The sequence below is a fragment of the Leptonychotes weddellii genome, chromosome 13 (assembly GCF_054177405.1).
Source record: "Leptonychotes weddellii isolate Sample4059 chromosome 13, ASM5417740v2, whole genome shotgun sequence".
Classification (NCBI taxonomy): domain Eukaryota; kingdom Metazoa; phylum Chordata; class Mammalia; order Carnivora; family Phocidae; genus Leptonychotes; species Leptonychotes weddellii.
In genome coordinates, this window is record NC_138381.1 from 65,343,516 (window position 1) to 65,361,026 (window position 17,511).

The following is a 17,511-nucleotide window of genomic DNA, read 5'->3' on the forward strand; positions in this document are numbered from 1 at the left end:
TTCCTGAGTTCCAAGACAGAGACCATACGGACTCTGCGGGGCCCAGGCCCACGGCGGGGGCACCACTGCTCTGATTTTCACACAAAGCAGCACGTTAGAATCACAGGGCCAATTAAATTAGACCCTCTGGAAGTGGGAGCTGGGTGTGACATTTAAAAAATGCTCCCCAGGTGATCCTAATGGCTGTCCATTTAAAGAACCACCGATAGGAGGGTTTGTAGACTGAGCCAAGCCATCTGGAAGCTTATCTGCAGGCAGTGGAAGCCTGGGGGTGGGGGGTGGGGGCGGTTAGGGAGTGGAGAGGTGGGATCTGTTTTAATTCTGGAAAGATCCTTCTGGTGAAGGCCACCACAGGGACATCAGGATTAACAGTCTACGGCCTTCCCAGGGACCACTGGTGACCCTAAGGATAGCGAGACCAGCTCCATTTCCCTTCCTATATTAGTTATCCATCGCTGGGCCACAAATCATCCCCAAATTTAGCATCTTGAACCAGCAAACATTTATCATCTCCCAAGTTTCTGAGTGTGCCAGAAACTACGATCGGGGAGTGGGGTTAGCCAGGTGATTCTGCCTCAGTGTCTCCATGAGTTTGCGGTCAAGAGAGGGCCGGGACTGCAGCCGTCTGAGGGCGTGGATGGGGCTGGAGAATCCCCCTCTCAGACGGGCACTCACAGCTGGTGGCTGCGTCCTCCCACAGCAGCTGTCCCCCACCCTCCCCACTGTGAGCCATCCCAGGGAGGGGGCTAGGGGGAAGCTACCACTTGCCCTGGCATTGTAACACCCACTGGAAGTGTTTCCCCCCACCTTGGAAAATGTTCCTTCTGTCAGTGGGTCCAGTTACACGAGAGGGGCTCAGGGCACCCCAGAACCAGGGCTTCAGAGAGACGGGATGTGTGAGACAGACAGACGGAAGGCAGGCTGGCCCAGCCCCAGAATGCCGGTGGGGTTCAGGCACCAAGATGCCCATTTAGTTTAAGCTGCTCGTGCTGTACCTGCCCAGATGAGTGTGTGGAGCAGAGCATGGCACCTGCCACCTGGGTAGCGGAGGTGTGTGGAGGCACGTGTCTGCCGGGTCCGTCTGTCCGGCTGCCCACAGGCGTCCAGGGTGAAGACGCGAGCTGACCACTCCCCTTGGGGCCGCCTTGCATGACCAGGGGCCTGCAGGCCAAGCCTTCCTGGTTCTGGAGAATGCCTCACAGGCGAGGGGGCTGAGCGGGGCTTGCCCAGACCCTCTCCCTCCGTCCCCACCCCCTGCAGCCAAAGCAGGCCATGGCTTTTCGTCTGTTTACAGAATCGGTGTCCACTGAGAGTCCTTTTTAGGAAATAGTCCGATGGCTATGGGGAAAAAAAAAGAAGTTGAAAACCTTGCAGTGCCTGGATTTTTTGTTTTGTTTTAGGGGAAGGAATTTTTTCCTTGGCTGGATATGTGACCCTGGTTTTGCCATCTTCCGAGGGGATACGAGATCCCTGCCTCCTCCCTTCATTCCAGCTCTTCTCAAGGAACATGGAGGCATCATTCCTAGGGGACGTTTCCTGGAACAAAGGGGCTGGACTCTGGAGATATAATTAGCGCATGGCTCTAGATGGGAGGGGCAAGAGAGTGCTGGGATGGAGGGACCCCAGGCTCGGAGGGGCGTGTGTGTGTTTGAAGTGTATAAGGTGGGTGTAAGTAGAACACGTGTGGCCACGTGGGTACGTGTATGGGGAGGAAGGCAGGGGGTGGTCCTGGGGGTCCTGGACCCCAGAGCCCTCCCATCCCCCCGAGTCTCCTGGCCCCCCGGGGGTCTGCATGGGGGCAGCTACCCGGGCCTGACCGCAGCCTTCCCCAGGGGCTACCTGTATGCCGGGCTGGAGTTCGGAGCCGAGTGCTACTGCGGCCACAAGATCCAGGCGACAAACGTGAGCGAGGCCGAGTGTGACATGGGGTGCAAGGGCGAGCGCGGCAGCGTGTGCGGTGGCGCCAACCGCCTCTCCGTCTACCGGCTGCAGCTGGCCCAGGAGTCTGCGCGCAGGTGTACGTGAGTCGGCCCCGCCCCTCCCCGCGGCTCCTCCGCGGCCTGCTGCTCCCTGCCCTGCGCCTTCTGTGGCTCCCCAGCACCCCCATTGTCCTGCCCCAACTTCCACCACAGCCCTTGCAGAGCTCTCTGCTCCATCTACTCCCAAGTGTTTCCACCTGTCCGTGTCCTCTCCCTCCCACACGGAGCAGCCTCCTGTGTCAGGGGCAGCCCTCCTTCTTGAGAACCCTGTCTTCCTCCGGGGCAAAGTGAGCTAGAGCCTGAGCTGTTGGCCTTCCTGACTTTCTGAAAGCATATTGTCTGTAACAGTGATGCGGACGAGGATGAGGACCATAACGAGGGCAAGAGCAGACACCTGGTCCTCTTTTAAGTGTCTTATGCGGAGTAGCCCATCCTCACAGTGACCCTGCGAGTCGGCACTATTCTTCTCTGACTCCCATTTTATAGACCAGGAAACCGAGGGTCAATGTCACATAAGCCGCAGAAGATTTAAACAAACTCTGGAGCTTACGTCTTCAGTGCTCCCATAGAGAGAATTTCTTGCTTGTCGGTGCTTCAGTCTTGTTGGAAAAACTCTCCAGTTTCCACACGGAGGGAGGGAGAAGTAGAGAGGGAGGTGAACAGGAGAGTGTGGGCGCTGGCCCGTCTTCTGCAGACATCGTCCCATGTCCCCCCTCTGGCTGCTTCCTAACAGTTAATGTTTGTTTAGCAAGAATCCGCTGTGTGCCAGGCACTGTGCCAAGCCCACTGCAGGACTGAATTCGTATCCCTTCCCTATAGCTTCTTCAGGCGGTTACCAGTGTTAATTCCCATTTTACAGTGGGGAAACGGAGGCTCACCGAGTTTAAGTGCCCAAGGTCACCCAGTTTATTTATGAGACTGACGCGCTACCTACTGCGCTAACGAGGCACCTCACCCAGTTTATTTAAAGGTGACCCACAAACCTGTGAAAACTGCAGAGGGCCTGGACAAAAGACAGAGGGCTGGGTTTCTCCCAGTTACCTTTCTGATGCAGACCCGAGGCAGAGACAGGAACCCACAACCGCATCTCTGACCCTTGGGCCAGGGCTTCCCAAATTAGAATGTGCCTGTAAACCCTATGGAGATGTTGTTACCATGCAGATTCTGTTTCAGCTGGTCAGGGTGAGATTTTGCTTTTCTGAGGAGCTCCCAGGTGATGCTAGGCTGCTGGGCCAGGGACTACACTTTGAATAATAAGGCCTCAGACCTCAGCAGAGCTGACACGCCCTGCCCGGAACGTTGGCCTGTCATCGCGGGCGGCTTTGCCAGTCTTCCACGGGAGTGCCGTTGTTTATAAAAATTCGTTGGTTGGTTTGCCTGATAATGCGTTCCGTTTTCCAAATCCCGTGCTTTGGAAGCCCCCGCTCAAGCTTTGCTGTACAGGAGGGTCGAGCATGCTGCCCATTTGCAAAGGTGCTGATTGCTGCAAATGGGTGCGCCATCTACCGCCCCAGAGTCGCCTCGGTTCACCCGGGGCTGAAGTCCTGTCTGGCAGCGGGCACAGGTGGTGTGTGAAATCCAGGCTGGAGAATGTCCACACAGCGAGTCTCTGGTTTGGCCGTTAGTGTAATGAGATTTTAATTTGATGGCAGATTTACCATCCTCACACAGATCCCTTTATGCCAGTATTTATGTTCTTTTGATGGTGACTTTGACTATCCGAAGAGATGGTCTTAGAGTCATGGCTATTGAGTGAGAAAGCTGTTGCCACTACATCCTAGTGGATGAGGATGAGCTGGAGCACAAGAAATTAGGCCATGTAGGTCATTAGCCAGATAGCAGCCAGACCTCCTATTGGTTAGTGTTCAGATTGGCTGGATAATCTGGACATATTCTGCCCCCCAACCCCTGACTCTGTCTCTCTCTCTCTCTCACATACACACACACAAACTACTGTGATCATCTGATACGAATAACACTGTCATAGGCCATCGAAGATTTTTCAATCAGCTGAAATATACAAGCCTCAGCACAGACAGACACTAGATTCTGTATAATAGGGTGGGTCTTGCCCTTGTAGCAGTCGGAGGGCTGGTGGTTGCTGAAGACAGCCCCGGAGGCTGGAAGGGATGCTGCTGCACCCCTCAGCTTACGCACATCTGCAGCAGCAAAATTACCTGCGATGGTGTTTTGCTGCATCTGAGAAAGGAGTCTTTTGCATTGATGTCCAAGAGGGGAACATTAATCATGTCTACTGAGGGTGGCGTCCTGGATTCTCTAAGTCCACCACATTGTCCTGAATCATCACTCTACAAGATTTGAAGCTTGGGCACCTTCAGCTGGAGCCTCCAGAAGAAAACTGAAGCCTTATTAACCTCAAGGCTGAGACAAGAATGGAAGTGGCTTGGATAAGGGGATGGATGGTTGATGATGTGTCAGATTGAGATTCCTGGTGGGCTCCCGGTTGGCAACATGGTATCTGGAGAGAGCCTGGGGACCATTCATTGAACCAAAATGCTTGAGAAGCAATCTCGTGGATTAGGCATGGGGAGGATGAGTGGAGAATAAAGCACAGTCCCTGCCTTCGGGAGCTCACCGTGCAGTGGAGATACAGACCCAACACCACTGGGGGTATGTGTTGGGGGATTGCAAGGGCTCTGTCTGCAGGAGGCAAGGGAGCAACATTTGAGCTGAATCTCGTTCTAAGGAGATTTCCAGATAAAAGGGAGAGCCCTATATTCCAACCATGAGCAAATAGTGCAGGGTCAGCAAAGGTCTTATGTTGAGTACCCTGTTGGAAGCACCTTCCTTGCTGATGTCCCCTTTTACAGCTTTAGAGACTGAAGCCCAGAGAGCATAAGTGGCTGAGTTGAACAGCCATGGAGGGAGGCTTCACAGAAGATTAGGGCCTTGGAAGACACATAGGATTTTGCCTGGTGTAGGAGAGGAGGATATCCAGACTCAAGTTGTGAAGGGGTTGGTAGAGAAATCTAGGAAGAGGGAATGAGTGTGTGAAAGTCTAAAGGTGACTTCAGGAAATGATGAACAAGCATGATTTTTCTAAGGCCACAGTGCTTCCTAGGGACTGAGCATGGGCTGGAAGCCAGCCCTCTGACTCCTAGTTTGGGTGCTGTAGACACCTTGACCCCTTGTATTGGATTCTGGACCTCATCTCCTTTCTTTTGGGAGAACTCCTTGGATCTAGCTTACCTCCTACTTTCCCTGACCTCTGATCTCTCCTTCTGCCCCGTTCGCTGACTCCAAGCAAAACAGAATCACCAGTGTCTTTGTTCTGATGCAGTGGCACCTTTGGCTTCCCATTTCTGGATCTGATTTATACACAAATCAGAAAGGGAGGCCTTCCAAGCTACTGGCACACAACGCTAGGCAGGGAAATGAGCAAACGCACCAGGAAACAGGTATGGTAGAAACCAGACTCCATTTGTATAGTCATTAGTTGGTATTAACGCTGTGTCCTAATTGTGTTTCCCTGAGCAGTGGCACAGAATTCTTAATGATTGGAGAGATTTAAAGGAGGCTTCTTATCTCCAAGCACCACTCTGGTAGGGCATACGCCTTGCATAGGGAGGCAGCCTGCATGTTTCTGAGGTGATGGAATGCTCCTATAGTAGCAAGAGCATTAAAAGGTTGGCAGAGCAAATGTCTGCAGGCACCCTGCTATTCTTCCTTGACACAGACTCTCAGGCACATGGACTCTTTGCTCTTGTTACAAAAGAAGCGAGAAATGGACTTCCTTCTTGGTTGGATTACATTTTTCACAGAAGTTTGCTAAATGTGTCAGCAAGTGTAGCTCTCCTCCCAGGGGCAGAGACCTGCCAGTGATTTGAGAACATTATAGCTTTATAGGATGTTGCAAGAATTTCCATTTGCCTGGAAGATTCTTGCAAGATTTGTGTTACAAGGTTTCTTAGAACTACATTGAACCTGTTACATACATATTGTGCCCATTGGGTGGCTGTCCGTGGTGCTGACCGTCCTTTAGTGTTACCTAAAACCCCCAGGACTGCAGACAGACTAGCTTCTCCCAAGACTCAGCACATTTTCCTCTTGTTTTTTTGTTTTCTATCTTGGGGGAAGTACTATGAAGTATTATTATGGTGGAAGTATTACATGATCACAGAAAAAAAAAATAGACCTTTGATTTAGGGCTCACAATTTACATAGTGTATTTTGTGTACTGTGAGTTTTGGCAGTTTGTTGTCTTTGAAAGTTCGAAGGGGAGTTTTGTGTCATGCTTGTGTTATGCTCATTGACAACTCCATTCCAGCCACTTCTGCCAAGGGGAGCCGCAGATGATCGTGTAAAATCACACTGGCTGGAGGGACGATCCCTTGCTCCTCCTTTGCCAGTTCTGGAGGTCTCTCCTTCCCCTTGATATGTGCCCAGGACCCCTGAATTTTATAATGTATATGGGTCTTCAGGAGTTCTGCTGTGTAGGGTCAAGGAGGTGATAGGTAGAAAAATTTTCTTCTGCGTCACAATGGGGAAGAATTGGTTTGCTCTTATCCCCTCAGTGAAGTCCACAAAGACTGATAGGGACATTGTAGGTCTTGAACTCAGGCAGACATGGTTTCTATCCCAGCTTTCTCACTTACTTGCCATGTTGCCTATGGCCAGGCTGCTGACTCTCTGAGCCTCAAGAGCCCCATCAGTAAAATGGGGACAGTTCCAACCTTTAAAGATGGCCATGACCACCGAGTGAGGTAAAGTCGAGGAAGCACCTAGCACAGTGTTATTGAGCAGATATGCCCCTTTCTTCCTGAAATGAAAACTCCTCAATGCACTCCAAGCAGCACCCAATTCACGTTCTCTGAATTTGCAACAGCCCGCAGGAGCCTTTGGTGATGCCTAAAAATAGCTGGTTTGAATTCTCGGACAGTTAGGCTCTCTGTGTAATTCAATCTCTCTCTGATTATAGGTAGCTGTTAACAGCTCCCAGCTCACTGCCTTTCCTCCTCGATGGCATCTTTAATGCAGTAGAGCCTGGCCTAATTACCCAGGGGGTGGTGGCCTCTTTCAAACCAAGGGGAACTCTTCCACACCTGCCTTTAAGCTGACGCCTGGTGACATTTACCTCATTTTTGTGAAGCCCCAGAACAAAGAGATGATAGGACTTCAGAGACACTTGCAGCTGGTTCCGGGCTGTTCTTCATCTGCCCCCAGCAAAGAGAGTCGCCAAGCAGTTGCTCTGCTCACCTCTTGCTAGTAAAAGCCTCAAGCTGCTGAGGTCACGCACCATCCCAGTTGGCCCGGCAATGAAGAGCTGACATTATGAGAATGTGGGGCATGAGCTTTTGTGCTGCCTAGACCCCTGCTGTGGGGCTTGAGAGGGTTTCTGGGAAATTCAGGGGGCTGCTGTGGGGTCTCTGGAGCCCCCAGCCTTGTGAGAATGGGGCAGGCCTACTGTTTAATGGCAGAGGGGTGGGAAACCAAGAGGAGATGTCAAGCAGGATGGGGGTCATATCCCAATTCCTGCTAGCTGTGTGACCTGGAAAAGCAACTGAATTCTCGTTACATCTCAGATTAATAATCTGCAAAACAGATTAATAGTCTGGCCGACCTCATAGATACTGTACACGTAACCTGCAACACTAGTGACACAGAGCAAACAGCTGATGTTCTGTTGGTCTTTAGTGTCGGTCATGAGGGAGACAGTACCCAGGGTCACTGCCGTTGTCCAGAGAGGCTGGGTATCGCACTACTCCTGAAGCACGATTCTCACAGACTGCAGGCTGGGAAGAGCAACGGCCCTGAACTCCATGTGGAATTTCCCTTATGGATTAAAAATGTTCCAAGATCCGAAGACATTTTAAGTTGGGTTCCCCCAGAGGCAAGGATGTGACCCTTGGTTTGCTTGGGAAGCCAGCCCAGGATGCACCTGTAGAGGGACGAAGAGGTGAGACAAGGAAGGGAGGGAGCCCTTACAAGGTCTTTTACAAAGCAGGTCACCACTGAGGACAGCTGAAGCTTAATCCCACTGCGGGGCTCTGGGAGACGGTGGTGAATGTGTTTCAGAGCTGTCCCACCAGAGGGGCAGGAAGCTGCCGTGTTTACTGTCCCACACTCCCCCATCATTGGCTGAGGGTGGCTCCTGGGGAGATGAACTCCCTGGCAGGTCCAGCCCGTTCCTCCCTGGCCCTAAGACTGAGCCATGGGTGTTTATTGTTGGTCATTGTCCATCTGTATCAGGATAGGGAGTGCCAGGGGCTTATTAATGGGGCACCGACAGAACTACCACGTAGGATCCAGACACCCTTCACACATCACGGACGAGCGAAGGAGAAAGGAGCAGGGAGGCCTGGTTAGGTCTCAGGCACCGTAGATACCATACATGGACTTCCACCCTCATTATGTGGCACAGATATGATCCCCATTTATCTCCTCAGGAAACCAAGGCTCGGGAGGTGAAGACTCCTGCCCAAGGACACACCGCTTAGTCAATATCTGGCCCAGGTCTGTCTGAAATTAAAACCAGTTCCCTTTCTGCTGGGCACCAGGGCTTTTTGCAAACAGGAAGGCATCCCCCCACTGCTGTGGCAATGCAAGATCCTTTCTATCACAGAAGAGTGTTAGGAAGGTCAATGGACCTGGGCTGGCCACTTCTGCTTCATTTGCAGACGTAAGTAGTGAGAGGGCCTCTCACCACTGATGGGGAGAACCAGGTGGTCCATTTTATAGATGGAGGAAATGAGGGTAGAGGGAGAGTTAAAGGTCTTGGCCATCATGGGTTTTCTCCATGTTCAATCACCAAACCATGATGGAGAGCAAGCTGCAGAGAGAAGTGGCTTCCAAGGCATGCTTCCCAGATCCCTGGGAGCCCCGCCTTTCTGCCAGACATCATGAAGCCCCCCAGGGACCATGTGGGTTTGACATGGGCAGGACTGTAAGAACACCTCACATCCAACAGGTCAGCTGCTCCTGGAACCGCCTTCGCACACCTGGTCCCCTCCTCCCCCCACCCCTAGCACCCACCTTGCCCAAAGAGAGACTCACGGCAATGCCTCCTGATCCCACTCCGGCTCCTGTCCTCTAAAAACCTCACCTTATTTGCTATTCAGAGCATTCAGCTCAGCTCTCCTCTGTAAGCTGGGAGGGTCAGGGGCTCATTAGCAGATGCTTAAATGTCAAAGGGAGACCACCACCTCAGTGAAGCTGGGCTGGCAGAGTCTTCCTTCCCCTTCCACCAGGGAAAAGATTCAACTTCTCCACCTGCTTTTCCATTTAAGTCTCAGGGCGGGCGGCAAGGAGATATGTCCATAGACCTTCACCTGCCCTTTCCACTCTACTTGTGGCTCACCAGGCTCCTGCATCTCTGTCTCTGTGTCATCACCCAGTATCCATGCCTCCATTTTAGAGATGAGAAGGTCGAGGCTCCAAAAGGAGGGGAAACTTACCCAACATCGAGGAAGGGCGGAGCTGCCTGTGTGACAGGTCAGGACTCCAAGAAGAGAAGCAAAGTGGGTGGCAGAGTTCATGTCTGCTGACCGCTGGGTTTCTGCTCCTTGGCCAGGCAGCTCGTCCCGAGCCTGTCGGTTGCAGGGAAGTACTGTGGCTTTCGGGTGTGGGGCCAGACTGGACAGCCTCTTCCGGAGCCCCTAGGTCAGGGCCGAGCCCCTCGAGGCCCCCTGCAGATGCATGCTGATGTGGCCCTGTCAGCAGTTGGAGCCCCAGACATGGGCATCGGCCTGGGGGTGATGAAGGGCAGAGCATTCGGCCAGGGGGGTCGAGATGCATGTGTGGGCTCACAGGACCCTGAGTGATGCCCTGGTGACCTCAGTTACTCAAGGTCATGTCTGCAAGAGGATGCAGGGGTGACTCCTAGCAGGGGTGACCCCAGAGAGCACTGTGGGTGGACGCCAGCTCTCACATGCCCACGGGCAGACAAATGCTGCTGTCCGGAGACCCGTATGTCAGGTCCCGTGATACACAGGACCCAGACAGACACCAGTATTGTCCGGCTGTGAGCTCCAGGGGGGAGGGTCCCCATGCTCTCAGCATCCTGGGGAGAGACTCCGCCCAGGCTGGGCTCACTAGAGGGACCTGCCCCCTCCTGTTCCTCTCTCTTGCATGGTGCACTGGGGAAACAGACATATCTGCTGGAACCTAGGTGCTGGCTGTTCAGGGGATTTTAGAGAAATGCCCAATTCCTGGTGGCACTGGGCCTGTCTGGTGGGAGGGTGGCTGAGGCTCAGCCTGGCCCTCTGCTAGGAGACAGGGAGCCCTCCCCTCAGCTACACGGTTGCCAGGCAACCCAGAGAGATCCCCTAGGGTACGTCTCCACCCCGTGGTGGAGGTCCCACCCCCAGCCGCAGTCATGTAGAGATGCCCACATAGACAGACCCCCATGGCCAGGTTCGCGGTCTCGGCGCTCAGCGTCCGCACGCCCACACAGGTCGCTCTGTACTCACTTGGCCGCAGTCACGCACACACTGCCTCCCTGTCACACACTCTGTGCACACCTGTCCCACCTCCCAGACACACCTTCACTACAGCCAGGCCCACAGCTAACCTCATGGCCGGGCTCTCTTGCCTCACTGATGCACAGACAGATGCTGTCACCCCACAGGGGCCCTGACACCCTTGACCCCTTCTAACACAACTCCGACCTCTCCCCGCCTGGTCTCAAGGGAGCAGTAGGGGCATTCAGGAAGGAAGCACCTAGAGGGGAAGAGGCGGTGGGCTCCAGAGCTTTACAGTGTCCCAGGCCTGTCCCAGTCCCGGAGGGGACTCCATGAGCCTCAACCCTGGAATGATTTCCCGTAGCAACCCTCCCGGCCTCAACCACGACCCAGGGGCCTATCAGACAGTCTCCTGAATGGAATCCCAGTGGGGAAGAGGAACGTTAACAATTTGAATATGGTTTTGCAGACTCAGGGTCAAGAGCTGGGCGGTTTTTTTTTTATCTTTTGGTACTTAAAATTTGACTCCAGTGTCCACATAACCCAGAGTGACAGCCTTGACTTTGTGGAATGAGTGTGAAGGGCAGGAGAGGCAGAATAAGCATCACAGTGTTTTGCAAAGGCTAATACGAGGCCCGGGGGTGGCTTCTTAAAGAGGGACAGCCTGGAGAGTGTGAGGCCGTGGAGCTCAGACATTCCTGGGTTCGGAATCCAGAAGCCACTTCTTGTCGGCCCTGTGGCCTTGGGCAAGTCACTCTCCCCCTCTGAGCCTCAGTTCCCCCTTCTGTGTAATGGGAAGAATGAGACCTTCCTTGCAGGGGACAGATGTTTCCCCAGTGGCTGGCGTCCAGAGAGCAGCTGATAATACCATCCAGAGCAGAGCAGGTGTCTCACTTCAATTCCAAAATCAGCCCTGCATCTTCTGTGCTGGCTGATTTGTGTCAAGTGGTTTCAGCCCTCTGAGCCTTGTTTCTGCATCCGTACAAATGGGGACACCCAGGGGAAACTCATGGTGATGCGAGTGTTCAACAAGGCCACACGTGGGAGCAGCTCAGCCTGGTTCCCAGCAGACAGCAATGTGGCCGGTATGCGGGAGCCACGGTGATACCAGCCCAACCCTGATACTCCTGTAAGCACCTAATCATCATAACCACATCATTCTTACTGGAAGAAGCAGGGACTTGGAAGACAGAGCAACCTGGCTTCATTCCACTCTGTCACTGAGCTGCCTGGTGACACCGGAAGGCAGAGAGACTCCTTGAGTCTCTGGCTCCCTGACTATAAGTGGGGAGAGCCGCAGCATCTATCCGGGTGGCTGCCGTGAAGAGAGGCCAGGCACCCAGCATGGAGAGAGAAAGCGAGCTTCCTTCTTCCTAGAAGCGAGGCAGTGTCTCTCTGCCCTGGGACCGGAGGGGGTTTCCAGCTAAAGGAGTTTTCTGGTTAAGTGAGGGTCTGCGCACCTGCTTTGCGAGTCCCACCTCGTAGCCGTGAGTCTTTAGCTCAAATGCCTGACTCCCCTCCCTGGCCTCACCTTGGATGGCACATTCTCTGAGCATCATCGAATCTTCCTCGAGGTGACTGATGAGTTTCCGGGGCTTCCCTCTGAGCACCCTAGGCCACGGGATGGGACACTAGTGGCATTTGGCATCTGACAGTTCCTCACTTAGGGAGGGTGGAGTGCCACCCTGTCCAGAAGAGAATCTGCGTGGTCTGTCCACCTCCCTGCCATTGATACATGGGGAAACTGAGGCCTGGAGGACCTCGGGGTGGGTCTGCAGCACCCTGACCACCCCCAGCCACCGCCAGCTCCCTCACCAGCCTGGAGCAACGGCTGAGGACCGCGGGGGAGAGAGGACTGGATGGTGCGAGCCTGCAGCGTGCTCTGGAAATAGCCGTTTACCCAAATTCCAGATGTCTTCTCAGTTTGCTAGATTTGCCTCTGCCAGGAGCGACTGTGGGCTACTGGGTGCCAGGTGGTAGAAATAATCACTAGCGTGACAGCTGACATTTAAAACGAGCACTCGCAAACTCCCTCCCTCCCCCTCCTCCACCATCCTTCTGCCCTAGGAGCAATTCCATGTCCTTTTCCCTGCACGCAAACGTCAACGTACGTGGGTGTGCCAAAAGGGAAGTTTGATGCTCTAGACAGACCCGGAGACAGACCTAGATGGAGGTGTACAGTTGTTGCAGCTTGCTTCCCTTTTTCCCAAGGGCTGACATCTTGTTTCTGCGATGATCTGCAGTAAGTTCTTGCCAACAGCGGGTCCTTAGGTTTGTCCCGTAACCTCTCTGTCTGAGCCCTGCTACTCTCAGCTGCACAACCAGAGTTTACTCCAGACCTCTCAGAGTTTTCCAGAAGGGGCAATGAGATGATGTCAGTAAAGTTCCCAGCAGAGTAGATCACACGTGGCAGGCACTCGGTAAATGACACCTACTTCTGTGCTCCTGGTTTTGATCTGCGCTGTATGAACGCTGTCCTTGGTTTTCCGTGACAGCTGTGTTCTGGAAAGGTTCATGCAACTCACATTTGAAGACAGCTGACCTTAATTTTAAATGGGCATCATGAGCCTTTTGATAAATTTGACAGGGACATTAAAAAGTTTTTTTAAAAGATTTATTTATTTATTTATTTCAGAGAGAGAGAACAAGAGAGCATGTGGGCGGCGGGGGAGGGAGGTACAGAGGGAGAGAGAGAATCCCAAGCAGACTCCGTGCTGATCACGGAGCCTGATGCAGGGCTCGATCTCACGACCCTGAGATCATGACCTGAGCTGAAATCAAGAGTCTGACGCTCAACTGACTTAGCTGCCCAGGTGCCCCTAAAAAAAATTTTTTTAAAGATTTATTTATTTGACAGAGGGGGAGAGAGAGAGAGAGCGCGAGCACGAGCGAGCATAAGCAGGGGGGAGCGGGGGAGGGAGAAGCAGGCTCCCCGCTGAGCAGGGATCCGATGCGGGGCTCGATCCCAGGACCCCGGGATGATGACCCGAGCCGAAGGCAGACACTCAACTGACTGAGTCCCCCAGGCGCCCCTAAAAATTTTTTTAATTTGTCTTTATTACATTAAAAATACATATTCACTGTAGAAAAAGCTAGAAAAGGTTTTAAAAAGATGGAAATAAAAATTGCCTATAATGCTAGTCTATTAGTGTTCTCCAGAGAAACAGAATCTGTAGGAGTTTTATATATTTGTATGTATGTTAGATTTATTTAAGGAATTGGCTTATGCAGTTGTGGAAGCTGGCAAGCCTAAAATTTGTAGGGCAGACCAGCAGGCTGGGAACTCAGATAGCAGTTAATGCTGCAGCCTTGAGGCAGAATTCCTTCTTCTCTGGGAAACCTCAGGTTTTGCTCTGGAGGCCTTCCACTGATTGGATGAGGCCCACCCACATGCTCAAGGGTAATCCCCTATAAGTCTCCCTAAAGTCCAGTGCGTATAAATGTTAGTCGCAGCTACAAAATACCTTCACAGCCACACCTAGACGTACGTTTGATCAAACAACAGGGCGCTGTAGCCTAGCCATGTTGACCTAAAACAGCCATCATGGGGCACCTGGGTGGCTCAATCAGTTAAGTGTCTGCCTTCGGCTCCGGTCATGATCTCCGGGTCCTGGGATCGAGCCCTTTGTCTGTGTCCAGCTCCCTGCTCAGCAGGGAGTTTGCTTCTCCCTCTCCCTCTGCCCCTCCCCACTGCTTTCTCTCTCTCAAATAAATCTTTAAAAAACAACAACAACGAAAACAACCATCATGCTTGCTCTTCAGAGATGAGCCTGGTTATCAACATGTTAGCATAGGTCCTGCTAGAGATTAATATTGAGAGAGAATTGTTATATAAAATTGATATAATATGTGGAGTTTCATAGTTTCAGTTTATATTTAATCTCTTGAACACATCTTCTTCTCTCTAAAGTACCCCTGAATGCCATTTATTATTGATGGGGGTGCAGAACCCCGTTGTCTTGTCGTTCCGTACTTTACCTGTCCAGCACTTCTTGTTGGACACCTAGGCTGTGCCCCGTCTTTCACGTGTTGCTTTAACTAAATGCCACTGCGTATATCCTTATTCATAATTGTGTGCACCCGCGGCGGGCGCCACAGGGGGGCCACCCAAACCCCCCTTACCGGCGGTGACTCTGGGTGGCCAGTGGTTCACACCTGCCCCCTTGGGTGAAAATGACCATTGGCCCAAGAGGAGCAGGCTCTCTAGGACAGCAGAGAACCTACGAGCTATGGGGAGGGGGGAACACAGGGCCGAGCCCGGACCCCATTCCTTACAGCGGGACCGACTGTGGTAGAGCTCATCCCCCATGCTCGGGGTGAGACCCAGCCGAGGTCACACGCTTGCTTAGCTCCTGCCAGCCCTGTCCTGCTTGCCCCCTGTCCCCTCCTGAGAGTGCACCTCAATAAAACACCGTCTCAGGTGCTGCTTCTAGGAAACCTGACCCAAGGCAGTATCTCTGAGTAGGGTTTTGGGGTGACTGTTGTGGCCTCCACAGATTTCCTGTTGTGTGTGCCTGGGGTGTTTCCCCGATTTGGTTATCTTCAAGGCAGTCCTTCCCGCAGATCAGTCCCTTGTAGCCTGGAGGTGCTCAGCACTGGTGGGTGGAGACTCCTGAGGCCCAGGATTTTTCCCCTAACGCCCAGGAGGGTGGGAGGGAGAGGGCACCCCGGTGCTGTGAGGAGGGACAGGACAGCCCTGAGTACCTCGCTTCCCTCGATCCTCAAATGGCCATCTCCTGATGCGATTGTGAAAATCCTCCATGACATCTGTCACGTCCCTGAATGGGGAGTAACCATTGTTGACCATGAGGAGGCAAGGCCCAGGGAGGCTGGCAAAGAAAAGGGAATGATGTGGCCCTGCAAGAACATCTCAGTGACCTGGGCTGTCGACAAAGATGCCAGGGCTGAGGAGAGCACTTGGAATGTTTCAGTTGATTAGTCTCCACTTTGGTTCACTGTGTGACCTTGGGCAAGACTCTTGCCTTCTCTGGGCTTTCATTTAAAAGCTCTTTCTGGGGCACCTGGGTGGCTCAGTGGCTAAGTGTCTGCCTTCAGCTCAGGTCATGATCCCAGGGTCCTGGGATCGAGTCCTGCATCGGGTTCCCTGCTCGGCAGGGAGTCTGCTTCTCCCTCTGCCTCTGCCCCTCCCCCCAGCTGGTGTGCACACGCTCTCTCTCAAATAAATAAATAAATAAAATTGTTAAAAAAGACAAATAAATAAAAGTGCTTTCTTCAGAAGGTGGTTCTCCAGCTGAGATCTGACTCCTGCTTTTCCCTCCGGCTCTCCAGATGGGAGCGCGGTCTTCCGAGGCTGCTTCCGCAGGCCCGACAACCTCTCCCTGGCCTTGCCTGTGACGGCCGCTATGCCGAACATGTCTGTGGACAAGTGCGTGGACCTCTGCACCGAGAAGGTGAGCCCGGGGTCCTGCTCACAGAACTCCGGGGAGGGGCGGTGTGGAACAGCTGCAGGAAGGGGGGGACTTGGCAGCAGCCCAGCCAGGACGAGGGGGTCATCTCTGTGATCTGTGACACAGGAGAGGGACACGACGGTTTCATGTGGATCTAAGGGGTAGAAGTTACTTGGGGTCGATTTCTTTCTCTCTGAGGAGGTGGGTTTGTTCTAATTGTCAGGAATGCTCAGGAATGAGGGTAACGTTCTAACTTGGGCCCACAAGCGTGAGTAGAAGGTTGTCAGGGAAAGGCAAGGGTAACCCCACTTTGGGACAGAGTGAGCTCCCCGTCACTGGAGGCATGCAAGTAGAGTCAGGGCAGGTGTGGCATCCAGAACTTCGGGCGTTGGATTGAAGTTGGACTAGATGGCCTGTGGGTCCTTTCTCAGCCTGAGATCCTTCCTCCCTGACCAGACAGTGAACTCCACAAGAGTAGGGGCTGTGCCTTGAACATTGGTGCCCTCCCAATACCCAGAGCAGGGCTAGGCATATCGTTGGCACTCAGTGATGTCCGAGGAGCTCTAGCCTTCTTTCAAGATGAGCTCATTACATGAGGGGCCAAAGAACAACCCCTTCCCCACCACAAAAACGTGGTTGCCCATTTCATTCATTTGCTTGGCTAATATTTACCGAGAAACTACTTTGTGCCAGGCCCCCATGCTTAGTGCTGGGGATGCAGGGTCAACCAGATGTAGAGTCTGTCCTCAAAGATGCTGGCACTTGCTGGGGGCCTGCCTTGTGGCCCCTGCCGGATGCTCAAGCCTGCCCCCCAACTCCCAAATGCCCCACCTGCTCTGAGTTGCCCTGCTTGGCTCAACCCTCATCGAGTCTCCCGATGCACGAAGCACCTCGCGGGATTGCTGAGAGGCTGTTGCTTACTGAGCACGTTCTCCATGCAGTCTTCTGCACCACGGGTCTCAGTTTACCTCTCACCTGAAGGCTTGGAGTTGAGGATTTTCCGCCCTATGTCACAGATGACAAAACCAATGCCCAAACAGGTGAAGTCACTTGCCCGAGCTCATAGCACAAGCAAGTAGAGCTGACACCTGGGCCTGCCCACTGAATTTCGGAGCTACCCTGGAGAGGCTGCCAGAGCCGTTCAAGGGCAGCCAGGCAACTTCAAGTCACCAAGCATTTCCTGAGCACTTACTCTGCTCCTAAGAGGCATCCTGGAAGGTCAGGGAGGAAGTTCTTAAGTCGAGGAGGTTTGACTAGCTTTTGATCAAGCTTTCTCTCCCTGGCGGGAATGCCCCTCCCCCACGGCATCCCCTCCGTGGACATTTCTCAGTCCTTGATGACCCTGGAGCCGGCAGATCAGCTGCAGGTGGGACGCAAACACGTGAGACAATGAAGTCCCGGGCAAAGCAGTGTAACAAAGGGTCAGACTGTACATAGGACTGGAGGGAAGCGAGGGTGTGTGGGTGGACAGGAAGGCCCCTCTGCAGAGCTCCCTCTTCCAGTTTCTTCTGATCTCCTTAGGGGTCATAGGAGAAAAATTGAGGGGATTACGTGGGCGGGGGTATAGAGCTGCCTGGGCCACGGGGTGGAGGGTAGCAGATTTAGGCTATCAGCGGAGGCTCGATACGTATCACCTGTTAGAAATGCCATCAGTCATGGCCCACGCAGACCCATCTGCGTATCAGCATTTCTCTGTCTCTGCTC

At 53.1% G+C, this 17,511-nt stretch overlaps 1 protein-coding gene across 4 annotated transcripts in view; it reads left to right on the plus strand.

Annotated features, from left to right (window-relative positions):
- The window catches only part of WSCD2 (WSC domain sialate O sulfotransferase 2), a 111,657-nt gene that overhangs the window by 73,166 nt on the left and 20,980 nt on the right, over positions 1-17,511 (plus strand). For 3 of the 4 annotated variants that reach the window (XM_081801955.1, XM_006733161.3, XM_031027976.2), the window contains exons 4-5: positions 1,833-2,017; positions 15,689-15,810. In XM_081801955.1, coding sequence (XP_081658081.1) covers positions 1,833-2,017; positions 15,689-15,810 — 307 coding nt within the window. The remainder of the gene's footprint in view (positions 1-1,832; positions 2,018-15,688; positions 15,811-17,511) is intronic. The other variant, XM_081801957.1, reaches the window with a different exon arrangement.